The sequence below is a fragment of the Protopterus annectens genome, chromosome 14.part0, assembly GCF_019279795.1.
Source record: "Protopterus annectens isolate FY-2018-M chromosome 14.part0, PAN1.0, whole genome shotgun sequence".
NCBI classification, from domain to species: domain Eukaryota; kingdom Metazoa; phylum Chordata; order Ceratodontiformes; family Protopteridae; genus Protopterus; species Protopterus annectens.
The window spans coordinates 985,024,031-985,051,710 of NC_056748.1; the positions used below are offsets into that span (position 1 = coordinate 985,024,031).

Sequence of the window (27,680 nt, forward strand, 5' to 3'; positions counted from 1 at the left end):
CAGGCATGTCTAAGGATCAGCTCCTGGTGTTTTCTCTTGTCTACCTGATGAACATGGGCATCTTGGTGCAATGCAGCAATTTAAACTACCCCAACATTAACTAGGAAAACTACTCATGTTCCATCACTTTTGCTCAACGTTTTCTGGAATTCATAAATTCCAGTGCCTTGGATCAACTTATCCACACCCCCAACATGGGCAGCAATATCCTAGACCCGGTCTTTACTAACATGGGTGACTGGTGTTCCACACCAAAGGTCAATTCCTCGTTGGTCAGATCTGACCACAAGCTAATCACCCTAGACATCCACATCCCACCCCCACCCCCCACTAGGGAAACTACTGTAAAAAATTTCTCCAAGCCAACTTCACACTTCTTAAGACAGAAGTGGCAAACTTTGCGACACCCATGCAGACGGACATTAGAGGTACGACTGCTGAATCCTACACAAATGCACTTTATAAGCACTTACACGAGTGCATGGATCGTGCTATCCCTAACAGAACCAAGATGCTATTCTCCAAAAAAATGAAGCCAATTTGGTGGTCCCCTGCCATAAACAAACTTCACAACGGAAGAAAGAAACTGTTGCAAAAAAGAGTAAAATCCCATGATTGGAGAAACTCCCTGGTCAGCCTCAGTAAGAAGCTCATATCCCTCATAAAATCCTCCAAAGCTAGTTACAAAAACAAAATTGCCACTGACTCTAAAGACAACCACAAAGCATCGTATAGCTATGTCAAGAATCTCAATGGCAACAATCAGATCTGCTCTGAGTTACAGCACAATGGCACTAAATATGCAGAACCAACTGAAATTGCCAACATCCTGGCAGATCGGTTCAGTGCTAACTTTACCCCCCTCTCACCCCCTAAAGGACCCATCTCTATACCAGAAGAATGCAAAGTTCCTGTAATCACGGCTGCACAGGTAAAAACCACACTCTCCAAAGCCAAGAACACAGCATCCATGGGACCTGACAACATCCCAGGCTGCATTCTACACAAACTACAGAACGAACTGGCACCCCACCTAAGTACCATGTTCAGTCATAGCCTCACCTCAGGCTTTGTGCCCACTGAATAGCACACAGTGATGGTTATCCCACTCCACAAAGGGGGAGCCACCACAGAGGCTGCGAACTACCACCCCATTAGCCTGACGAGCCTGATCTGCAAGGCCATGGAACCTGTCATCATGGAACTCATAAACAAAGACACTGGTAATCTCCAAACTCTGGACCCTACCCAGTTCGGGTTTATAAAAGGAAGATCATGTCTCCTTAACCTGACAGACTTCTTTGAAGCAGTCACCAAAGCTGTAGACGCGGGTAAGGTGGTTCACACAGCCTATCTAGATCTCGCCAAGGCTTTCGACACCATCCCCTACTCTGTAATTACAGATAAACACACTAAACTAGGTATAAATCCCTATGTCACAACTTGGGTTGCCAACTGGCTGACTGACAGAACCCACACTGTGAAAGTAGCAGACTCCAAATCCAACTTCAGACCAATGACAAGTGGAGTACCACAGGGTTCATTCCTGGGAACTCTCCTGTTTGGTATCTACTTCTCTGAAGTACAGACTAACACAGAAGGTCTTTGGCTAACAAAGTTCGCAGATGACTGCAAACTAGGAGCCATAACTGAAACTCCTAACGATGTGGACATCCTACAAAAGGGCCTCACTGAGACAGATGCGTGGTGTCAAAGCCATGGCCTCAAGCTCAATGCCAAAAAGTGCATTGTCATCCCCTTTGGTAAAAACTCTGTACCCATGAACTACCACATAGGCGGTAGTCTACTTAACACTGAAAGTATGAGAAGAGACCTTGGGATACAGGTGGACAGTAGTCTCTCCTTTGATAATCACATCACTACAGTAGTCAGGAAATCCTTCTACGTGGCACATCTCATCAAAAAAGGTTTCTCATCCAGGAAAAAAGAGGTCATTGTTCCCCTCCACTCATCACTCATTAGACCCATTATAGAGTACAACGCCCCTTTTGGTATGTACCTCACAAGACATCTACAACAACTGGAAAGGCCGCAGAAATACCTCACAAAGATGATTACTGGCCTCAAACAGATGCCCTATGCAGACCGTCTCAAAAAACTCCAGCTTTACTCCGTCGCATATCGCCTACTCAGAGGCGATCTCTGCCTAACATACAAAGCTATGTCAAACCCAGAGCTGATGGACATGCTCCACTTAAAGAAATCCCAATCCCTCCGAGCTAAACGCTCTAGGGACTTAAACCTGGTCACAACAATAAACAGAACATGCTGGAGGGATAGATTCCTGTCCCAGAGACTCCCCATACTCTGGAACAAACTACCTATCAATATCAAACAAAGCTCATTAGCACTCTTCAAGAAAAATCTTGATAATTGGATGGGAAATAGGAAATTCACCCCGGGGATCACTTCTGTGGCTCTGCTCGACAGTGGCACAGGAAAATAATTTTTTTGGATGGCAAAAGCCAGGGTACCTTTTTGGCTATGCTTATATAGGCCCTAGGGCCAATAGCCTAGTACCTACCTATGAATCTATGTTTTCCCATCATTATCTATGGAACTGTAATCACTGCCCTTAGAGGACTCACTGTTTAAAATGAGAATTCTAGAAGTATATTTCTTAGTTGGTATGCATACCCAGAGAAAACCTTCTAACTACACAACATAAGTGATGACTCTTTATACTGTTAATTTACTTCATGCTGGTTGCTGGGTAGTTCCCACAATTTAGATTTCCCTGAGCACTTCTCTTTTAGTATCTGGCATTAACTCTTGAACATGTGCCTGAACTAATTGCTCCTCACAGAGAAGAGTCCTTGGTTTAATGAGTCATCCTAAGTATAGTAGTTCAGCAGTGCAACATCACTTTATGCAGAACTTCAGTACCAATACTGAAACATGATCCAGCCTCCATGTGAGAGTTAAAACCCACAGCCCTTTGATCTTCCTGTTATGAAAAAATGTTTATGTATGTTTATCTACTGAGGTACTTATCTATATACACATGGGTATCCGTTCATTGCATATGCTCCTTCATAAAAATTATCTCCAAGAGAAACCCACATATACAGATTCAGAAAAAAAAAGATAGCAGCAGACATACCTAGTGAAATGTCAGCTGCAAACAGATCATTTTAAGATCATAACATGATGCATCTACCAACCTTAAGGGAAGGCGGAATAAGGAATATTGGCAGACTAATGAAACAGTTTAATGGAGAATCACTGTGGAAGGGTTCCTTCACAGGTATAGTGGACTGCCATGATCTCATGCTTATTCTACAACCCGGGCATGTATATTTAATGTCCCAAACCCAACAAGATCTATTTGGTTGAAACCAGCCAAAAGACTTTGTGTTACTCAAATATAATTCAGTCATATTGATCATACATCATATAAATTAACAAGAACATTAGTCATCCAAATGCTACAACTATTTCCATCACTTTCTTTCTAAACCAGCTCAGATTTCTATTCAGTTAGACCAGTTCAAGAGATTCCACAGTCCCCAGCCACCCTCTGTAATTATTATGGAACAGGTCCTTTCAAACCTCTCAAAAGATAAGAACAGTTCATCGATGGGTCTGTTTAACATACCACATTGACTGATTATCTTCATCAAATATGGCCTATCGGATCCCCTACTTAACCTTTTTAATCTACACCCCTTCTTTGTTATATTACTTAAATATGAAAAAGAGGCACTTTAATTCCATTACACAAGTATGGCCCAACCATGGACCCTGATAACTACAGATCTATTAGTCTCGATAACCTGACATGTAAAGCTTTCAAATGCATAATGTCAGACATCATTAGGATAGTAAAGTAAAATACTCTGTTGCTGAAGCCAAAATGAATTTCAGTTTTCTGTATTCCTCCAAAGCAAACACTCCATATTTTGAACATGACAAAATAAATTAATAAACTGAAGCAAGGGGTTACACCACCTTAATAAAAAAATGGCTAGAGAACACATTTGCATTGATATAGAAACATATTATATAAAATGTCATCTTTAAATGTATAAAATAATTTACATCTAAATCATTTAACAGTACTTCTGGGTGACAGCTACAAAAGAGTACCATGTTTAAAGTTGAAAAAACATATCCCTTAATAAAACACCAAGGAAAATTGTTTTAAAATACAAGCAGTATGTTTGGGTTAGAGTGGCACACTGGCTGTGTAGTTAGCAGTATTGTCTCAAAGGTGTCACTCCTCAGTACTGTCTCACAGGTCTCACTCCTCTGCTCCTCTGGCTATATTCCCAGCAGAGGTGCTGTTAGTTTGGAGCTGCACACCTCCCCTGTGTCTGCCTGAGTTTTAGCTAAGTGGCCTGGGTTCATTCAATATTCTAAAGATGTGTGATCCTCTGAATTGCTCACAGCTATACGTGAAGTGTGTGTTTGTGTAACGCAACAAACTAGTGTACCATCCACACTAGGTTCTCTGCCTTTTACCAACAGATGCTGGTATAGGCTTCTGGGTCCGATACAGCCCTGAACAGGATAAACTGAGTATAAGAGAATGAAAGAATGAATGTCTTTGCTGATTACTCTGTTAAGTGGATTTGTTCCTTGCCCACACGTGCAGTTATACCAGGCATGATTCTTATGTTTCCCTCCTACTTACAGCTTCTTAATAAGAACATGCTTCGTTTTCATGTCTGGTGTGCCGCTACTCTTATGTCATCCTCTTCTGAGAAAACTTTCAACAGCCTGTAAGTAGCAGATAAAAGAACATCTTTTTCTATGTAACATGTTGTGCTGCCAATGCTAGTAATTTTATATTGAGATAAAAAAAGATGAGGGAATTAATATTTTTGCCTAAGCCTGCACTACTGTCGTTGCCATAAGCACTTATTTTGCCTTCTGCTTAAGTGGACTTTATGTACACATTCTGCCCTACAATCATGACGTGATCTTACACATGGAACTCCTACACCACACACCGGCTACCTGTTTCATGAAGACACTGCTCAGCTTTATGAATCAATGCCTTACCTTAAGTTGATGCTTGCCTCTGTTATACCTTTCCCTTTCAAAGCAGGCACTGCAGTGCAAAACCTGAAAGGAGCAGGAAAAAAAAATGAGACCAGAACTCAGCATGAGGCACTTAAGAACAGGCAATGTCCATAAAAATAGTACTATAAAGAACAGGGAATGTCCATATAAATACTACTCACTTTTTGAAAGCTTTTGATCTATCACGGTGTGGGAAAACAAGGAATTTGGAGTATCCATCTTTAAGAAATAGTTCCAGTGCAATGTCCTGCGAAAAATGTCACATTGCTACAGTAAAATATTATGGCATGCTGAGAAAATCACATCCTAATCAATGAAAATCTGAAATATATGCAAATTATGAAAGAACTTTTACATGCATACAAGCATAAAAGCATGGAACTGTTACCCATTAAGGAGACATACCACAGTCAGACAACCAGTGCAGTCATTTTTTTTTATTTATTTTACTTTGTTTCAGTCAGCACCCAGGCTCAGAGAGCAGAACATTTACAGCACAGTAAAACACAGACACAGCAGAGTATAACACAGCCTACTGGCATAGGATCATAGGAGGTTACTAGGCTAATGGCCCTGGGGCCCTTACAAGCCTAGCCAAGAATTTATCCCTGAAAAGAAACCTCAATCAGCACCTGCTGCCCATGTCAATGGCAGACACAGGTGGAACCCCTGGGACAAATTTGTGGTTTCCCATACACTCGTCAAGGTTGTGCCTGAAGAGGGTCAGCAAGGTGCTCTGTTTGCCGTGTATGGGAAGTCTATTCCAGAGACGGGCAGCCTCTGGGCGACAAACCTCTCTCTCTCCATAGGTTCATAGGTAGGTACTAGGCTATTGGCCCTAGGGCCTAAATGAGCCGAGCCACAAAGGTACCCTGGCTTTTGCCACCCAAGAAAATTACTTTCCTGTGCCCCTGTTGAGCAGAGCCACAGAAGTGACCCCCGGGGTGAATTTCCTATCTCCCATCTAATCATCAAGATTTTTCTTGAAGAGTGCTAATGAGAAGCTTTGTTTGATATAGATAGTTAGTTTGTTCCAGAGTATGGGAAGTCTCTGGGACAGGAATCTATCCCTCCAGCATGTTCTGTTTATTGTGGTGACAAGGTTTAGGTCCCTAGAGCGTGTAGCTTGGAGGGATCGGGATATCTTTAAGTGGAGCATATTAAACAGCTCTGGGTTTGACATAGCTTTGTATGTTAGGCAGAGATTGCCTCTGAGTAGGCGATATGCGACGGAGTAAAGTTGGAGTTTTTTTGAGACGGTCTGCGTAGGGCATCTGTTTGAGGCCGGTAATCATCTTTGTGAGGTATTTCTGTGGCCTTTCCAGTTGTTGTAGATGTCTTGTGAGGACCAAAAGGGGCACTGTATTCTATAATGGGTCTAATGAGTGAAGAGTAGAGGGGAACAATGACCTCTTTCTTCCTGGATGAGAAACCTTTTGTGATGAGGTGTGCCACGTAGAAGGATTTCCTGACTACTGTGGCGATGTGATTATCAAAGGAGAGACAACTGTCCACCTGTGTCCCAAGGTCTCTTATCACACTTTCAGTGTAAAGTAGACTACTGCCTATGTACTAGTTCATGGGTACAGAGTTTTTACCAAAAGGGATGACAATACACTTTTTGGCATTGAGCTTGAGGCCATGGCTTTGACACCAGGCATCTGTCTCAGTGAGGCCCTTTTGTAGGATGTCCACATTGTTTGGAGTTTTGATTATGGCTCCTAGTTTGCAGTCATCTGCAAACTTTGTTAGCCAAAGACCTTCTGTGTTAGCCTGTACTTCAGAGAAGTAGATACCAAACAGGAGAGGACCCAGGACTGAACCCTGTGGTACTCCACCTGTCACTGGTCTGAAGTCGGATTTGGAGTCTGCTACTTTCACAGTGTGGGTTCTGTCAGTGAGCCAGTTGGCAACCCATCTTGTGACATAGGGATTTATACCTAGTTTAGTGAGTTTATCTATAATTCCATAGTGGGGGATGGTGTCAAAAGTCTTGGTGAGATCCAGATAGGTTGTGTGAACCACCTTACCCTCGTCTACGACTTTAGTGACCGCTTCAAAGAAGTCTGTCAGGTTTAGGAGATAGGCTCTGCCTTTTAGAAACCCAAACTGGGTGAGGTCCAGAGTTTGGAGATTACCAATGTCAATGTTTATAAGTTCCATGATGATACGTTCCATAGCCTTGCAGACCAGGCTTGTCAGGCTAATGGGGTGGTAGTTCTCGGGGTCTGTGGTGGCTCCTCCTTTGTGGACAACCAATTCCTGTTCCTACAAAAATAAAAATAAAAATAAAAAACAATTTCAGTCATTACATTAAGTGGGGGACTGCACCCCCCACACCTCCCCTACTTAAATATAACAACTCCGAGACCACACTACAGTGCCGAAGACGGCAAAGTACTGACGCGGCCAAGCAAACTCTTTCCCAGGGAAAGGGTACCAATGCTACAAAAGAGTACCATGTTTAAAGTTGAAAACATATCCCTTTAATAAAACACCAAGGAAAATTGTTTTAAAATACAAGCAGTATGTTTGGGTTAGAGTGGCACACTGGCTGTGTAGTTAGCAGTATTGTCTCAAAGGTGTCACTCCTCAGTACTGTCTCACAGGTCTCACTCCTCTGCTCCTCTGGCTATATTCCCAGCAGAGGTGCTGTTAGTTTGGAGCTGCACACCTCCCCTGTGTCTGCCTGAGTTTTAGCTAAGTGGCCTGGGTTCATTCAATATTCTAAAGATGTGTGATCCTCTGAATTGCTCACAGCTATACGTGAAGTGTGTGTTTGTGTAACGCAACAAACTAGTGTACCATCCACACTAGGTTCTCTGCCTTTTACCAACAGATGCTGGTATAGGCTTCTGGGTCCGATACAGCCCTGAACAGGATAAACTGAGTATAAGAGAATGAAAGAATGAATGTCTTTGCTGACTACTCTGTTAAGTGGATTTGTTCCTTGCCCACACGTGCAGTTATACCAGGCATGATTCTTATGTTTCCCTCCTACTTACAGCTTCTTAATAAGAACATGCTTCGTTTTCATGTCTGGTGTGCCGCTACTCTTATGTCATCCTCTTCTGAGAAAACTTTCAACAGCCTTTAAGTAGCAGATAAAAGAACATCTTTTTCTGTGTAACATGTTGTGCTGCCAATGCTAGTAATTTTACAGAGAGATAAAAAAAGATGAGGGAATTAATATTTTTGCCTAAGCCTGCACTACTGTCGTTGCCATAAGCACTTATTTTGCCTTCTGCTTAAGTGGACTTTATGTACACATTCTGCCCTACAATCATGACGTGATCTTACACATGGAACTCCTACACCACACACCGGCTACCTGTTTCATGAAGACACTGCTCAGCTTTATGAATCAATGCCTTACCTTAAGTTGATGCTTGCCTCTGTTATACCTTTCCCTTTCAAAGCAGGCACTGCAGTGCAAAACCTGAAAGGAGCAGGAAAAAAAAATGAGACCAGAACTCAGCATGAGGCACTTAAGAACAGGCAATGTCCATAAAAATAGTACTATAAAGAACAGGGAATGTCCATATAAATACTACTCACTTTTTGAAAGCTTTTGATCTATCACGGTGTGGGAAAACAAGGAATTTGGAGTATCCATCTTTAAGAAATAGTTCCAGTGCAATGTCCTGCGAAAAATGTCACATTGCTACAGTAAAATATTATGGCATGCTGAGAAAATCACATCCTAATCAATGAAAATCTGAATTATATGCAAATTATGAAAGAACTTTTACATGCATACAAGCATAAAAGCATGGAACTGTTACCCATTAAGGAGACATACCACAGTCAGACAACCAGTGCAGTCATTTTTTTTTTAATTTATTTTACTTTGTTTCAGTCAGCACCCAGGCTCAGAGAGCACAACATTTACAGCACAGTAAAACACAGACACAGCAGAGTATAACACAGCCTACTGGCATAGGATCATAGGAGGTTACTAGGCTAATGGCCCTGGGGCCCTTACAAGCCTAGCCAAGAATTTATCCCTGAAAAGAAACCTCAATCAGCACCTGCTGCCCATGTCAATGACAGACACAGGTGGAACCCCTGGGACAAATTTGTGGTTTCCCATACACTCGTCAAGGTTGTGCCTGAAGAGGGTCAGCAAGGTGCTCTGTTTGCCGTGTATGGGAAGTCTATTCCAGAGACGGGGCAGCCTCTGGGCGACAAACCTCTCTCTCTCCATAGGTTCATAGGTAGGTACTAGGCTATTGGCCCTAGGGCCTAAATGAGCCGAGCCACAAAGGTACCCTGGCTTTTGCCACCCAAGAAAATTACTTTCCTGTGCCCCTGTTGAGCAGAGCCACAGAAGTGACCCCCGGGGTGAATTTCCTATCTCCCATCTAATCATCAAGATTTTTCTTGAAGAGTGCTAATGAGAAGCTTTGTTTGATATAGATAGTTAGTTTGTTCCAGAGTATGGGAAGTCTCTGGGACAGGAATCTATCCCTCTAGCATGTTCTGTTTATTGTGGTGACAAGGTTTAGGTCCCTAGAGCGTGTAGCTTGGAGGGATCGGGATTTCTTTAAGTGGAACATATTAAACAGCTCTGGGTTTGACATAGCTTTGTATGTTAGGCAGAGATTGCCTCTGAGTAGGCGATATGCGACGGAGTAAAGCTGGAGTTTTTTGAGACGGTCTGCGTAGGGCATCTGTTTGAGGCCGGTAATCATCTTTGTGAGGTATTTCTGTGGCCTTTCCAGTTGTTGTAGATGTCTTGTGAGGACCAAAAGGGGCACTGTATTCTATAATGGGTCTAATGAGTGAAGAGTAGAGGGGAACAATGACCTCTTTCTTCCTGGATGAGAAACCTTTTGTGATGAGGTGTGCCACGTAGAAGGATTTCCTGACTACTGTGGCGATGTGATTATCAAAGGAGAGACAACTGTCCACCTGTGTCCCAAGGTCTCTTATCACACTTTCAGTGTAAAGTAGACTACTGCCTATGTACTAGTTCATGGGTACAGAGTTTTTACCAAAAGGGATGACAGTACACTTTTTGGCATTGAGCTTGAGGCCATGGCTTTGACACCAGGCATCTGTCTCAGTGAGGCCCTTTTGTAGGATGTCCACATTGTTTGGAGTTTTGATTATGGCTCCTAGTTTGCGGTCATCTGTAAACTTTGTTAGCCAAAGACCTTCTGTGTTAGCGTGTACTTCAGAGAAGTAGATACCAAACAGGAGAGGACCCAGGACTGAACCCTGTGGTGCTCCACTTGTCACTGGTCTGAAGTCGGATTTGGAGTCTGCTACTTTCACAGTGTGGGTTCTGTCAGTGAGCCAGTTGGCAACCCATCTTGTGACATAGGGATTTATACCTAGTTTAGTGAGTTTATCTATAATTCCAGAGTGGGGGATGGTGTCAAAAGCCTTGGTGAGATCCAGATAGGTTGTGTGAACCACCTTACCCTCGTCTACGACTTTGGTGACCGCTTCAAAGAAGTCTGTCAGGTTTAGGAGACAGGCTCTGCCTTTTAGAAACCCAAACTGGGTGAGGTCCAGAGTTTGGAGATTACCAATGTCAATGTTTATAAGTTCCATGATGATACGTTCCATAGCCTTGCAGACCAGGCTTGTCAGGCTAATGGGGTGGTAGTTCTCGGGGTCCGTGGTGGCTCCTCCTTTGTGGACAACCAATTCCTGTTCCTACAAAAATAAAAATAAAAATAAAAAACAATTTCAGTCATTACATTAAGTGGGGGACTGCATCCCCCACACCTCCCCTACTTAAATATAACAACTCCGAGACCATACTACAGTGCCGAAGACGGCAAAGTACTGACGCGGCCAAGCAAATTCTTTCCCAGGGAAAGAATATGCTTAACAGCCGCTTCGATATTTTGCATTTTCAGCCTTTTAAGTTCGACCAAGACGGTTCGGTCTTCTAATATAGACCCAGTCACCCAGCTGATGAGATAAGAATTTACACCAAGTTGTGTTAGCTTTTCGATGATGCCCAAGTGTGGGATTGTGTCAAAGGCCTTGGCCAAGTGAAGTAAGCTGTATGTACTGACTTTCCCTCACCCAGGGCCTTGGTGACAGTCTCAAAGAAGTCAACCAGGTTCAACTGGCAAGAACCGCCCTTAACAAATCCGAACTGGTTGGGGTCAAGTGCTTGGAGATTGCCTATGTCCTTGTTTATGAAATCCATAATAATACACTCCATGGCTTTACAGATCAGACTTGTCAAGCTCATGGGGTGATAGTTTCCAGGGTCAGTAGTAGCACCACTTTTGTGCAAGGGGATGACAATGGCAGTTCTCCACTCTGCAGGAATGAAAAGTGTATTTAGGCTGTGGTTGTACAGGCTGCTCAATGGCGAAGCCAGTTCTTGCTGGAGATGGCACAGAATACATCCTGGGATATTCTCAGGTCCCATTCAAGCTGTGTTCTTTGCCTTGAATAAGGCCTGTAACACTTTCTCTATGGAGATGTGAGGTGCGGGACAAGTATCGGGGATGTCGAAAAAGCCTTTGGGGGGAATGGGGGTGAAGTTTGCACTGAACCTATCTGTTAGCAGGCTGGCTAAGACAACAGGATCAGTGTAAATGATACTGTTAAGTACTACTTCAGAATACACCTGGGCTTTGCCACGGAGGTTCCTGACGTAACATGAAGATGACTTTATGGTTTCCCTTTGTTATGGAGGCTAGTTTCGAGTAATAATTGGCCTTGGAGGTTTTCACTAGTGATCTAATTTGCTTGCTGAGGATAAGGAGGGAGTTTTTCCAGTTTGGAATTTGTTCCTTTTTACCCTTGGACAACAGTTTCTTCCTTTTGTTGTAAAGCCTGTTGATAGAGGATGTCCACCAAACAGGTTTGTGTTTCCTTGAGGAGCAGGTTTTAGTTCTATTGGGTATGGCTGAGTCCATGCAGTTGTACAGGTGCTTGTATACTGCACTGGCATACTGTTCAGCATAGTTGTCTGCATCCTCTGAGGGGGTCGGTGGTGTGAAGCTACAGATACCCTCCCTTGGGAGGCTGTAGCCAGCTTTTGAGAAGTTTTTTTAGCTTGATTACGGCTGGGGGAGTGTATGGGATAGAAACTTCGAATGAGACAGTCCAGTGATCTGATCTTACCACGGAAGAACATACTATGGAGTGGTGCAGTGGTCACCCATGTTGGTGAGAACCAAGTCCAGAATGTTATCTCCCCTTGTGGGGGATGAGACGAACTGATCTAGTGCATTTGAACTGATGAAGTCGTGGAATCGTTCCACAGAAACCAATGCTTTTTCTATATAAGCCAGCTTTTAGTTAGCGAAAGCATTTAGAAGTCCTATGATTGTTTCAATTGTATCCATTCTTCTGAAAAACTTTCCTTTAATTCTGTGAAAAATTACTTAACATTATTTGTTGACCGGGATAGTCCGACTGGATATATGTCCTTTTCAGCAGAGGCCTGGGGAGAAAAGCTCCAAACATACATACAGAAAGATCAAACATACATACAAAAATAAATTCAATATACATATGAAGGACAGATTACAGACTCAAGTTCAGACACACTAGTTATGCAGTTTCTCACAATTAATATTTCGTATAGTTATAGACTAACAAATTAATACATAACAAGAAGTTATGTACTCACCATAACGTTCGATGTATGTAGTCCATCTCGCCTCACATTCTTACCATTGGGTTCGGAGCCGAATATCAGCTCCGACTCAGCCAAACTTTTCTAGCTCGAAGTCTTCTATTGGCTGGGCTAAGCAGGTGTCCCATGCTGCACTGCTCCATATCCCCAGATCTAGTTTGCTGCAAACATTCATTCATACCCCATGCATACATAACAACCAGGTAAAAAGAATAAGCTAAGAGTAAAGGGAACTCTGTAAATAGAAAAAAACCTAACCTCCAGCTCCTCCAGGAAGGGGGAAGGTGGGAGGGTAAGTAAGAATGTGAGGCGAGATGGACTACATACATCGAACGTTATGGTGAGTGCATAACTTCTTGATGTTATGTAGTCCAATCTCGCCTACATTCTTACCATTGGGACAGCAACCCTAGCACCTACATCCTGGGTGGCTCATAGGAAAATACTCCTGAGTACTGTGGAACCAAAGGATGACCTGCCCCTAGATACCATGTCCAATTTGTAATGAGTAACAAATGTGTGAGGAGAAGCCCAAGTAGCTGCAGCACATATATCATCCATTGACAATCTGGCTTGATAGGCTGTGGATGTAGAAACAGCCCGAGTAGAGTGAGCCTTGACTGGAAACGGCAGGTCTTTTCCTCCTGTGGATTAGGCGAAAGAGATGCAGCTGGATATCCATCTGGACAGGGTGATTTTTGTGACAGGGGACCCAATTTTGTTTTCCGAAAAGTAGACAAATAATTGGTCAGACTTTCGGATATCTTTTGTTCGGTGCAGGTAGAAACGTAATTGTCTGTGTGCATCCAATTGATGAAATTTAAATTCTGCCTTGTTTGAAAAATGAGGAAAGAATACAGGCAACTCAATAGATTGATTAATATTAGATACCGAAGCCACTTTAGGAAGAAAAGAAGGGTTTGGTCTAAGAGAAACCCTGTCCTTATGGAAAATCAAGTATGGGGGTTTGACAGAAAGAGCTTGGATTTCTGAAACTCGCCTGGCCGAAGTGATTGCTATTAGGAAGGCTGTTTTCCAGGTCAAATCACAGGTAGCTGCAGGCTCGAAAGGTGGCGAGGTAAGGGCTTGTAAAACAAAATTCAGATCCCAGGGCATGATAGGTTCGGAGACCGGAGGACGGAGTAATAGAGTACCCTTGAGGAAAGCTTTAGAGAGTCTGTGAGCCATCAGACTAGGCTCATTAGCGACATGAAAATTAGTAATCGCTGCCAACTGAACTTTTATGGTAGCTGACGCGGAACCCTGATGGAAAAGCATAGACAAAAACTCCAAGACTGAAGCAATTGGGGCTGTGTAAGGATCAATCCCTTGGGTATGCGCCCAAATAGAAAACCTCTTCCATTTGCTAGAATAAATCTTCCTAGTAGAGGGCTTATGAGAGGAAGATAAAATGTGAACTACCTCCGGTGAAAAGTGACGAAGCCTAACTAGCGATGGAAGTGGAGTAGCCAGGCTGTCAACTGGAGGGTCATCAGAGAGGTGTGGAACTTTCCCGACATATGTGTCAGTAAATCTGGTTGTGGGTCCAGAATCCAAGGAGTGTCCACAATGTAGGGTTGGAGAAAGGGAAACCGGACTTGACAAGGCCAGTATGGAGCAATCAGAATCATTCTGCTTCCCAAGGATTGGGCTTTCTGAATCACTTTTGACAGCAAAGGAAACGGAGGGAAAGCATAAAGTAGACCGGAGGGCCAATCGTGAATTAGAGCGTCCCTGGGTGACTCCCCCTGTGGGGGGATCAGCGTGAAGTAGCTGCTGCATTTGGCATTGAGGGGGCTGGCGAAAAGGTCGCAGCAAGGCTGAACCCATCTGCTGAAGATTCGTTCTGCAACTAGACGATTCAGGGACCACTCATAAGGCATCAGAATAGCTCTGCTTAGCCTGTCTGCTATCACGTTGAACTTCCCCGTAATGTGCGTTGGGAAGATATTGCCCGCTGCCACACTCGCATGGCCTCTCTGCACAGGGGGTAAGATCTGGTTCCCCCTTGCTTGTTCAGATACCACACTACTGACATGTTGTCCGAGTGTATTGCAATCGTCCCTAGAGGCAGATAGCTCTGAAGTGCCTGCAACGCAAGTAGCACCGCTCTCATCTCTAGGACATTGATATGCAGATGTATCTCGTGATCTTGCCACGTGCCTTGGACCGTCCTGCCAAGATAATGCCTCCCCCACCCCATCCGGGAGGCGTCCGTGGTCACTGTGGCAACCGGGATGGGTGGAACGAAGGGTTTTCCCTTGTCCAGATTGTTGGTGCAAAGCCACCAACTGAGGTCCTGTTTACATCTGTCCATGAGCAAAATGGGGTGAGAAAGTGGAAATTTTTGGAGATACCATTGGACAAAGAGGAGCCATTGAAGAAGTCTTTTGTGCAACCTCGCTAGAGGGACCAACATAATTGTAGCTGCCATGGTCCCCAGGAGTTGAAGAACCCATCTTGCCTTCGCTTTCCTCAGGGGCATCAATGAGTGTATCTGTTGCTGTAAGACTCTGATCCTTTCTTGCGGTAAAAATGCTCACATTCGAACGGTGTATAATTCTGCACCTATAAAGGTGACATGCTGTGAGGGCAACAAGGCAGATTTTTCCCAATTTAGTGTTATGCCCAACCGTTGACAGAGAGTGATGGTAGCATCCCTGGTTTGGATTAGCAGATGCCTGGTGGGGGCGGTAAGAAGCCAGTCATCCAGATACGGAAACACTTGGAATCCTTGACGTCTCAATTGAGCCGTCAGCACCGCCATACACTTGGTGAACACCCTGGGGGCTGTGGTGAGACCAAAGGGCAGGGCTCAAAACTGGAAATGGCTGGCTCCCAGCTGGAAGCATAGGTGACTCCTGGATGCCTTGTCCATTTTGACATGGTAGTAAGCATCCTTGAGGTCGATGGAGCACATCCATACCTCCTCTCTCAACAATGGGAGAATCAATTGTAGTGTGACCATATGGAACTTGGACTTCTGTACATAGTTGTTCAGTCGGTTGAGATCTAATATGGGTCTCAGGTCCCCTGTTCTTTTAAGCACCAAAAAGAATCTTGAGTAAGTCCCTGATCCGACTTGGTCTGAGGGGACTTGCTGGATGGCTCCTTTTCCTAGCAGCTTTGAAACCTCTGAGGCTGCTTGATCCCTTTGACTGGGTGGAATGTCCGGGATTTTTCTGACTGAAGGTGGGTCTGACGTAAAAGGAATGGTATAACCTCCGGAAATTATTCGTAATACCAATCGGTCCTGGGTGATTCTTTTCCAGGCTTCCGGATAAAACGATATTCAACTCCCGACTGGCTCCGGATAAGCACAGTCGGGCATTCCCTCAGGAACGAGAGTAGGGAGTGCAGCGAAAGGAATCGCGGTCTCCCAAATTGAGGGGGGCCCCCTCTGCCTCTAGGGCGGCATCTCCCTGAATAACTTCCCTCCCTCTGCCTCTGGAGGGGAACTCACCTTGTGCAGCAGGAAAAAACCTCTGTGATTTTTTGAACCACATCTTCCCACCCCGCTGGGCCTTGGGGTAAGGCCTAGAGGGAAGGGAAAAATGGACCCCTACAGCAGACAGGGTCTTTCCCTCTTGCTCACACCTGGTGAGGGTGTCTTTCACTTTGGTTCCGAACAAAGAGGAACCATCAAAGGGGGCGTCAGTGAAAGAAGACTTGAAGGCCTCCGCAAAATGACAAAGGTGCATCCAGGCTTGCAATCTAAGGGTGACTCCTGAGCTTGCTGCCCTACTCGCTCCATCGGCTGCATATCAAATGAGCCGCATGGAAGAGTTGACGATAGAGTTGAGGGTAGACACCTGGGCATTAACTGTCTGGGCCACCGCCTCAGGAACATTACCCACAACAGTATCTCCTAACTCCTTGAGGAGATCTCTCTGGAGCAGAGTAAAATGAGACAGGTAGTTCAGCGACCATAAGGTAAAGGTTGCTGATGAAAGGGTACGCTTCCCGTACCGGTCCATGGTCCTAGACTCCTTGTTAGGAGGATGGACGGAGGAAGAAGTCTCTGCTACTTCCTTCTGAGTGGCCACCGCCACCACCATGGCATCCACAGGGACTCCTTTGGACAGAAACTCCTTACCCAGGGGAGCAGAAAGAAATTTGTTGGGGCGCCTGGGTACGGGTTCCACAGAATTAGGGTTTTCCCACACCCTCCGACAAATCAAATCTATGAGCTCGTCGAAGAGTGGGGACACCCAGGAGGCGGAGGGCTGAGCACCAAAAGTCTTAAGGAAGGCCGACTCCTCCTCGGAGGGGGCTTTGGACGGCCAGTCACCTCTTTGTTTCAATATCTCCAGGATATCGGAGAAGGAAACATCATCAGAGGATGACTTGGGGGACCCTCCGATTCCTCGAGGTCAGTATCAGAGGTGAGAGACTCATCCTGGGAGTCTATGTGCTTCCTCTTGCATGTTTTCTTTCTAGGGGACTCTTCAGGCACGAACTCTGAAGGGCCCTCAGAAAGTTGTGGACCACTCGTGGGGGTATCCCTAGGCCTTGGTGCTCTGCTGTCTATGGATAGGTGGTGATCAGTAGCTCTCACCGGAGTGGTGGGGGACAGAATGACCGACCTGCCTGATGTAGCTGATGATCTGGCCAGCACAGTCTGCATGACCTTGAAGGCAGCCCCAGTCTGAGGACTGGCCAACCTCTGAGACCATGACGGGAGTTGGAGTTCCTCGAGCTGAGGCACCGAGAGGGAGACTCGGAACCAAAATATGTCCCGAGATGTCCCCCTCGGGCCCGACAGAAGAATCCCGAGTCCCAAACCCCGTGGATGGAGCCGATGGGGTCGGAGCCGATGTCGGTACCGATAGGGCCGGAGGGGCCATCGGAACCGACCTAGGAACATCACACGGCGCGGAACACTCTGGCTCTGAAGACAGAGATGCACTCGGAGGAGGAATGATCGAAGAAAGGGTCGGGACGGGCTCTGGAGCAGACTGGGCTGGAGCCGAAAACAATTTCGCCAAAACCGATGACTGGAGGAGCCTCTGGACCACCCTATCAACATCCACATCCGAAAGAGTCCTGGAGGATTTGGAGGACAGGGAGGGAGATTGAGATCTCCTCTCAGGAGAAACTGGTTTAAGACTGGGCGATTGGCTCCAAAGAGGTTCCAATATAATTGGAGCCGATGCTGGTTCCATCAACACCGACACTTCCTGTGGCCCCAAGGACAGTGGAGCCGAGGAGGTCAAAGCAAGTTTTGTGACTTTCTCTGGAGGCTCCGAGGAAGCTGACGGGGCTGGAGATCTCTTTTTAGACTTAGATGACTTAGACTTACCACTGGGAGAAGAATCCATGGCCTCTTCGAAAGATGGTTTCAAGAGTCCCTTTAAAATCAGCTTATTCTTTCTCTCTTGGAGCACTCTGGGACTGAACGCATGGCAAAAGCTGCAGAACTCCTGCAGATGAATGGCTCCCAGGCAATAAACACAAACTGAATGCCCACTGGTGATGGACATTTTGTAACCGCATTTAGAGCACTTTTTAAAACCCGAAGGTTTGTGCTCCTTGGACATTTCTCAACAATCACCAAAACCAACACAACCGAAGAAATGGTCTGACAAGAAACTACACAGATGAGCAACACCACAAAAAATGCGGGAACAAGTTATGAACTGTAACAGCACACACACACTGAGGAACACACACTGAGACAAACCTGGTCAAAAACCTCTAACCAATATGGTTAAAGACCACGAATAGCAAGGGAATCGTCACCAAACCTCTAACTTAAACGGTTTAGCGCGAACAGACAGGCAAAAGGACTAGGTCCTCTAACTGAAACGGGCCTAGCCCGAGGGAACAGTTAAGCGGGATACCACAAATCACAAGCACACTACCAAAACCAAAAACAACACTAAATAGACAATAGCTATGAAAATAGCTTTTTGTTTATAATAATTTTTCTCAATAACAAGAAAAAGGGTACTTAGCCACAGCCAAGAGCGAGACCACGTCCGAGCTACACGAGCGGCAAACGAGATCTGGGGATATGGAGCAGTGCAGCATGGTATACCTGCTTAGCCCAGCCAATAGAAGACTTCGCGCTAGAAAAGTTTGGCCGAGTCGCAGCCGATATTCGGCTCCGTACCCAATGGTAAGAATGTAGGCGAGACTGGACTACATAACATCTAGGGTTAGAAGAAATAAATATTTAGCACATAATGATGGAGAAGGAATTAGTCAGGATTGGAACAGGGACATAACCAATGTGATTTAAAACAGTGCTTGAGACTCTTTTTGAATTGAGTAAGACAGGGTTCAAGAGTGAGGTCATTTGGGAGTGAGTTCCAAAGTTTTCCAACAGAGTTGGCAAACAGAGAGTTTCCGGCTGAGTTATTGGGTTTGAATGTTTGAACCAGCGATTTGTTGGATGAGCAAAGTGGCCTAGAGTTACTATGGAGTTTGATAATGTTTTTAAGTGCAGGTGTATTTTCAGGTTGATTGAGAACTTTATGTGCCACTATAAGTTAGTTGTACTGGAGTAGGCTATTTAGTTCAAGCCACCCAAGATGATTTAGATTATGACAGTGGTGTGTCCTATAGGGCATGCCAGTGGCAAATCTGACAATGTGATTGTAGCACCTAGACAGCTTACTAAGATGAGATTTGTTCAGATTAGTAAGTAAAGGGGAGGCATAAAGCAGGGTAGAGAGTAGATGAGAGCGGGCAATAACAGTTTTAGCAGGTGGGGTTAAGAAAGGTTTAATCTTGTATAGTGAGCCAAGTTTTTTGTTTATTTTAATAGTTTGGTTGACGTGCATATCAAATTTAAGGCTATTATCCACAATTACACCTAAGAGTTTTGCATAGGCCTCTGGTGAGATAATGGTACCATTATTAGACTTTATAGTAAAGGATAGTGAGGAGCACCTATGTGTGGGGGAGAAAAGAAGTAGTTTAATTTTATTTGGATTTCAGATCAAACGGTGATCAGAGAGCAAATTTTCAACTGTATTAAAAGTATTCTGGGTTAATGTCAGAAGAGTTGATTGGGTGGTGGCTGAGCAAATTAGTGTGGAGTCATCTCCATAGTGAATGCAGGTTGCATCTGGTATGACAGTATGGAGGTCATTAATAAAAATAGAAAAAAGAAAGGGTCCTAATATAGAGCCCTGGGGGACTCCTATGTGTTGGGTAGAAGGCTGGATAGTTTGTCCTGCCAAAGAACAGCCTGTTATCTACCACTAAGATAGGACTGGAACCAGTGGAGAGCATGGTTATCAAAGGAAATGGTTTTCAGTGTATGGATAAGTAGTTGATGGTTGACCATGTCAAAGGCCTTGGAGAGATCAAGGAAGAGAGCTGAGGAAAGTTTATTATTATTTCGGTTTTGGTTTATGACATTAAAGAAAGAGAGAAGGGCCGACGTGGTACTGTGATAGGGTCTAAATCCATGCTGAGAGTTTGCCAGCAGTTTGTTCTGAATGACATAATGAAGAAGTTGTTTATGGATACACTTCTCCATAATTTTAGCCTATGGAGAAAGAATAGCTACGGGTCTAAAATTAGACAGTTCAGTGGAGCTGCCTCCTTTATGAAGTGGTATAACGTGGGATTATTTTCCAGATGGAGGGAATGGTAGCTTCCACTATGGTTCTATTGATTATTCTGTCTACTGATTTATTTGTGATAATGCATGTATTTGCACCTAGATATATATATATAATGTGCACTTTTAAACTATTTCATACTCTGCTTATGACATTTCATGTGCTTAGAGCTTTTTCTCTCCAAGCCTCCGCTGTGAGTACTCTGTACGCTGTCGAGCTTTCCCAGTAAATAAATGGCAATAAAAAATAATTAATTCCTTCTGAATCATTCTGCATCAAGTTTCACTGCAAACTTTACAATAAAAGCATTTTTATTTTACTACAAAATACTGTGCTTCTATACTGTCAGTAAAGTATCAGTATGACTTGCACATCTTGTCTTCTCTGTGGTATAATTAAAATATTTTTGGGAGTTTATTAATTGTAAAATAATATAGTCACTCTCACCCAGTGATGTGTCAGAATGTTGCAAAACTGAAGTAACATAATGTAAATAACACTGATTAAAAAATGGGAGAAACAGACAAATGTAGGTTCTGTAAAATAGAACTAGAAACAGTTATATATCTTGTTGCAGGGTGTGATACACCCACAGCTGAAGGTCAATATACTGAAAGGCAAAATAAAATGGCAAGACCACTGCAGAGAGGATTGTGCAAACACTACAACATAAAAGTAGTTGAGAAACACTGAAAATATGAACAAATCATTATCAACAATAATAAAGTTCAGCTCACAGGAGATCGACCAATACCTGCAGCTGAAAAAAAATTGATGCAAGAAAAACATATAAAGTCAGCATTAACCACTGAAATTCTTACACACAGTAACTATACTGTTTTACATACTGAGAGATACAAAAGTCATAAAATTCCAAGATATGCAAGCAGAAAAAAAGAGCAATGTAGACTAAACACACACAGACAATTTCAATAGTAGAAGGAGTAACAGGACTAATGAAAAATAATTTATAATGGTACTTAAACGTGTTACTAATGAAGCCACGGTGGTGCAGCGGTAGTGTTGTCGCCTCACAGCAAGAGGTTCTCCCGTTCGATTCTCGGCTGGATCGCCTTCTTTGTGGAGTCTGCATGTCCTCCCCGCGGTCGAGTGGCGTTCGAAAGACATGCATGAGTGGGCGTGTCTTTGTTGAAGGTTGGTGTCGAGATGGCACCTCGGCACCATAAAAATCGGTTGCTAATCATTAGCAGACTGGAGTTCCGTTGTGGCGACCCCTAACCGGGAAAGGCAGAAAGAAAAACAACAACTTAAACGTGTTACTAATACACACAACTCCTGTATGAAACGTTGGAGGCAGCAATTCTTGATGCACTGTGGGTGCTGACATAAACAGTACTGGCAAACATCAGAAACTGAAGCAATGCTTATCTCATGAACTTTCTGATGTGGGAATGGGATGCACTCCTGTTATTGCATTGCAAACCCAAAACATTTGGAGCAATTAAAAAAAATAAAAATACAATATTGTTTTAATGCTCTTTCAAGACTGATAGTTACCTTTTTGAATTAGCTAGAAGAAGAGACATAGCTGGCTCATCTAGCGCCTGCAGCATTCTTCTATATGGTGCCCCTCAACAACTGAGGAGCAAAAAAAAAAAAAAAAGGTCCAAGACATCTGATGGGTGTTGCTCCTGCCAACCAGGTCTTGTGAATGTTTCTATCCCACAGCCCCAACTCTCCATAGCTGTGAGGCAATTACAAAAAAAAAAAAAGTCCACAATCAATTATCTGGTGCTCTTGAACTGCAGGAACCAATCAGGTCCTATTTCAGTGTCGTGCCTCAGCCCTACTTCCTCAGAAGAGGAAAAAATAAATCTCTCATTTAAACTGCAGCAATCTACTTGTTATAAATGTAGCAAGCACTTGCTACAGATCATAGCATATACAGAGTTGTACAACAACACCCTGGTGATATTTACAAAAAAAAAAGGAAAATATATTTTTAATTAAACCTGCAGCAAGTTTATACTAAGGCATGTATGGTATGCACTCAGGTTTTATGAAAAGAATAAAATAAAATCTTTTTTCTTTTCTTTTAAACTGTAGCAAACTGCTTGCTATAAATCGAAACAAGCTTCAGTTACCACACAGGGAGCGCTAAAGCTCTGAGATGTTATTAAAAAAAAATAAATATATTTTCTTTTAAAACTGCTTACTATAAATGTAGCAGCCAGCTGCTACAGTTCAGACCAAACAGAGCTCTACAGCACTTGGGGTTGACAAGAAAAAGTTGTTATTGCACTAAAAAACAACTGGATTGGGCTCAGAATGATGGCCAGTCGTGCCCCCTAACACTCTTCACCTGGGGCCACTGCCCCCTTTGCCCTGCCCTAGCTACACTACTAAAGTCGGCCATATTCCACTAGGAATCTAGAAAGAAGGAAGGAAGCTTTGAATGTGTTAAAAATGGTATTAGAGTCTGTTTTTTTTTCTTTGTGGGAATAAGAGCACAGGTCCTTTGCACAGTTTAGGTTACTTTATCTGTACATGAAAGAAAAATAAGAAACACTGTATATCTACCTACCTGCAATAGGAATCGCATAAGATGTGCCTCTTTTATATGACTGTAAGAAAGCCGAAAGCACTTGTGTCTGTCTGCACTTGTGTCTCTACATACAATACTGCAAATAAAGCTGTCCTGAATGCTATGGAGAGAAAAAAAATCATTAAAAAATCAGAATCAGCAACTTAAAATTACTAAAGAAGATATGATACTTTAAATAATCTCTAAATAGCATCCACAATTTTAGTTTACCAGAAAAAAATTACTTACTATGTAATAATTATCATTAATAGGAGGTTTTACAAACATTCTTTTCCTGAGCTGACTGTGTTGAACGTTAATAAATACGAAGCTGAAAGCATCATGATTTGTTAGGAACTGTTATCCAATAATGGAAATAATAACCACTTCTACTTTTATTTATAGTAAAGGCAAAGGTATCTATAAAAGAAATGAAACAGAAAGGCATGAGCAGACCAATAGGTACTATGAAAGGAAATAGAGCATTTCAGGTTGTGGGAGGAGACAGCAAATATATTCATGCTTTTCAGCCTTTAGTACAGCAAAATTCTTTCACTATTCTTAGAGTACTCAGATTTTGTTTAGCCCTGTACCACTAGCCACTTTCTAGTCCATTCTGGAGGAGTTCCAAATCTTCAATCTACAGGGAGACACAAATTGCATTTCCATGGTGATTAGTTTGTGATCGGATCTAACCAGGGAGGAGTTGACCACTGGTGTAGAGTAATGGTCGCTCATGTTAGTAATGACCAGGTCAAGGATGTTGCTACCTCTAGTGGGGGTAAGAATGAGCTAGTCCAGGACATTGGAATTAATGAATTCCAGGAAACGTTGGACAAGTGTATTGGTACATGAGTAGTTTTCCCAGTTAATGGAGGGGTAGTTGAAGTCGCCCAGTATGAGAGTGTTAGGTTGGACCCTAATATTCTCCAGGGTGCTTAGGAATGTGGAGTGTGAGTCTTGGGACATGGTTGGGGACCTATAGCAGGCTACAACCTGTATAGCTGTCTTACCTAATGTTAGCTGCCCCTGAAGTATCTCAGATGTGTTATGTTGGGCTAACAGTCTGGAGGTGTGCACATTCTATATGAATATGGAAACAACACCATATTTGGAGCTTCAGCCCATGTTCTGGGGCCAAAAGGTGTGGAATGAATTATAGCCTGGTAGTACAGGGGTGCTTTCTGCTGCCTTGAACCAGGTCTCTGTTACAGCACAAATGTAGATGTTCTCTATTTTAAGGAGTGCTTCAAGCGAGTGCATTTTAAGATTTCGACTTCTAGCACTGAGCAGCATGACCCTCAGATTGCATTTGTATGTAGCTGTTACTGTGGTAATTTGGTCTTTGGAACACCGCCTAAAAAAGGCACTATAGGGGTGGCAAGAACCTTGGCCAGTATCTGGAAGCCCAGTGGTGACAGATGCAAGCCATCTCTGGCAAAGCATCGAAGTCTGTCAATCATGTCATCCCAGGCAGACAGATACTGGATCCCCTTAGAATGACACCAGAAACTTAGCCAGTTGTTGAAATCAAACATTTTCTGCTTGTACTGTGGTATCATTCTGGGTGATGGTAGGATGCTGCTCAGGGCTAGGGCCATACCCGCCTGGGCTACATAATCCGAGAGCTCCTCCATGTCTCTTTTCATGTAGTCCAGGGAGGTACGTCTCAGTTCATTCACACCCACATGTACAATGACAGAGTCATATTTGCACCTGTTGTTGAGGGACCTGAGTGCGTGCATTATGTGGTGGATCCTGGCGCCTGACAGGCAGCTGACTGTTACTTTCTCCTTATTCAACCTTGTGAGTAGGACATCAGTGTGCCTCACTAAAGAGTCACCTATGACTAGTGTGTGTTGGGCATGCTGCTTTGCAAAGTATCAATGTCTCGTTGCGGTGCCCAAAGGACAAATCTTTTCCATTTGCTCTTGTAAATTTTTCTAGTGGACGTTTTGCGGGATGACAAAAGAATGTGGTGCACCAACGAAGACAGCTTGGGTTGTCCGGCTATCAACAGAATTGGAGAAACAACGTGGCCAACTTTAGGCCCAAGATATCCAGTTGAGTAATATCTGTTGGGTGGGACAGGAGATCTGGAATTGGATTCAGAATCCAAGGCGGATAAACCAGAAGAGGCCACAGGAAGGGAAACCAAATCTGTCAAGACCGGTGAGGGGCAATGAGGATGACTTTGCTCTTCAATTGTGATGCTTTCTGCAGGAATTTGAGGATTAAGGGAGTTGGGGGATGAGCATACAGGAGACCTGGGGGCCAATCATGAAGGAAAGCATCTCTCAGTGACTTCCCCAGTGGGGGAATTAGGGCAAAGAACCTGCCGTATATGTTGTTCAGAGGAGATGCAAATAGGTCGCAGGATGGTTGGCCCGAATGGTAGAGTATCATTTCCATTACTTTTCTGTTGAGAGACCACTCATGAGGTAGTAATATGGACCTGCTCAATTTGTCTGCTATCACATTGGATTTTCCCGTATGTGCACTGCTATCAGAAATCGATTTGAAGAGATCATCCGTTGCCATACTCTCACAGCTTCTTGACACAAGAGGCAAGATCTTGTTCCTGCTCATTTGTTGATGCACCATACTACAGGCATATTGTCCGTTTGAATCTTAATAGTTTCGGAAGGGAGAGGGTCTTAGAACGCCTGCAAAACTAGGAGTAACTGCCCTCATTTCCAGGACATTGATACACATGTTGGCCTCTTCAGGGGGATCACATGCCTTGAACAGTCTTTCTCAAGAAATGGCCTCCCCACCTGATCTGGGAAGCATCAGTGGTCACTATGGCATTGGGCTAAGGGAAGATGAATGGACGACCTTGTAAAATTTGATCTGAGTGAATCCACCACCGTAGGTACTTTTTTCAGGTCTGAGTTATACTGATCTTGCTGGATAAAGGTGGGTGTAGAATAATGGATCTCCTTAGAATGACACCAGAAACTTAGCCAGTTGGGTTGCTAATGTCCACTGAAGAATTCTCATATGGTATGTTGCTAGCGGAACAAGAACTATTGCTGCGGACATTGATCCCAGGGTCTATAAGATCAGTCTGGCTGACATGAATGAGTTCTGAAATATTCTACTGACTTGAAAATAAATAGTTTGAACCCTTGGTAAAGGGAGAGAAGCTGTCATTGATGTTGTGTTGAAAAAGGTCCCTATGAATTTTAACATCTGGGACAGCTGAAGTTGAAATGTGTTGTCGATGACTGTAATTCCCTAGACTGGAACAAATCTGGAGTACATAGTCTCAAGCTGCTATCAGAAGATGCCTGGTCAAAGCGGTAATGACCCAGTTATCTAGATATGGAAACACCCAGAATCTCTGCAGTCTCAAGTGAGCTGCTACTACTGCCATGCATTTGGTGAACACCCTGGGGCTGTGGTGAGACCAAAGAGCAGTAATCTGAATTGGTAGTGATTATCTCAAAGACGGAAGGGTAGACATATCCTGGACAATCTGTTTGTCTTTATGTGAAAGTACATGTCCTGGAGATCTACTGAGCACATCCAAATCCAATCTTCCTTGTGCAGAAAGGGCAAAATGGAGTGAACCATGATCATCCAGAACTTGGTATGCTAAAATGATTTGTTCAGAATGCTGAGATCCAAAACTGGTCTCCAGTCCCCTGTTTTGATTGACACTAAAAAGAGTTTTGAGTAAGTTACAGATCCTTTCTGGTCTGGGGAGACCTCTTGAATGTTTTTTTTTTCTAAGAGCTTTTGTATTTCCAGAGCTGTTGTTTTCCTCTGACTGGGTGGAACACTGGAAATTTTGATTACTGACAGTCGAGGTAAGGAAAACAGAATTATATAACCTCTGGAAATAATCCTCTGTACTCAAGTATCTTTTGTAATATCTAGCCATGCTCTCTGGAGCAGGGATAAGTGATCCCCAACTGCCTCCAGAGGAGGGCAACTGGGCCTCCATTCAGGACCGATGACAGGGTCTATCAGAGAAAGAATCTCTAGACCCGTGGTTCTGCAGGCCTCCTCTGCAATGAGGGCAGCATCTCCCACTGGAGTTCCCTCCTCTGCCCCAGGGGAACTCTCTCCATGTGGATCATGTAAAGGACCCTCGTATTTCCTGAACCACATTTTCCAACCACCTCATTGACTACTCGCAAAGGATCTTTGAGGAGTCAAAAAATGTATGCCCACTGCAGACAGGGTCTTACCATCTTGCTCTCACCTGTAGAGTGCGTCTTTCACCTTGGGACCAAATAATGAACTTCAGTCAAGGAGAATTGACAAAGGATGACTTGAAGGGCTCTGCAAAATCACACAGGCACATACAGGCATGCCTCCTGTTGGAAATGCCTGAACCCACCACCTCTTTTTTTTTTTTTACAATAAACATCTCTATTAAATTATCACATATGACATAAGCAATCTGTTATATAAATAAAAAAACAAACATTGACACCACTTTAGTTGCAAACATTATGCATCATAGACATCATTGAAACAACTGTAGTTGCAAACATTATACATCACTTATAATCAAAGCAGTCATTGTCAGTTAAGCATTACACAGCTCATTCAAATCCTGCCTTCTTTTAAACCTTGTTCCTTCTCTGCATATATTGTTCCCACAATTCCCATTTTTTTTCCTATGTAGTTTGCTCCTTCCCTTTTCTAAAGATCCCAGTTACAGTTGTTTTATCTCTGCTACTATATTCACTACTTCTAGCAGAGTTGGTTTAGACTTTGATTTCCATTTTCTATGAATTGCTTTTTTGGCAGCCAACATAATTAGACTCAGCAAGGCTTTCCTATGTCTAGGCAATTCCAATTATGTATCATAGCTCAAAAAAAATCATCTCCCTAGTCAATCCAGTCTGCTCACCCAGCATCCCCGACAGAGTTG

General features: G+C 43.6%; 1 protein-coding gene across 1 annotated transcript in view; it reads right to left on the reverse strand.

Annotated features, from left to right (window-relative positions):
- The window catches only part of WDFY4 (WDFY family member 4), a 4,454,583-nt gene that overhangs the window by 1,516,833 nt on the left and 2,910,070 nt on the right, over nt 1-27,680 (reverse strand). The window contains exons 42-44 of the mRNA XM_044055648.1: nt 22,790-22,910; nt 8,608-8,693; nt 8,426-8,488 (exon numbers count right to left, since the gene is read on the reverse strand). Coding sequence (XP_043911583.1) covers nt 8,426-8,488; nt 8,608-8,693; nt 22,790-22,910 — 270 coding nt within the window. The remainder of the gene's footprint in view (nt 1-8,425; nt 8,489-8,607; nt 8,694-22,789; nt 22,911-27,680) is intronic.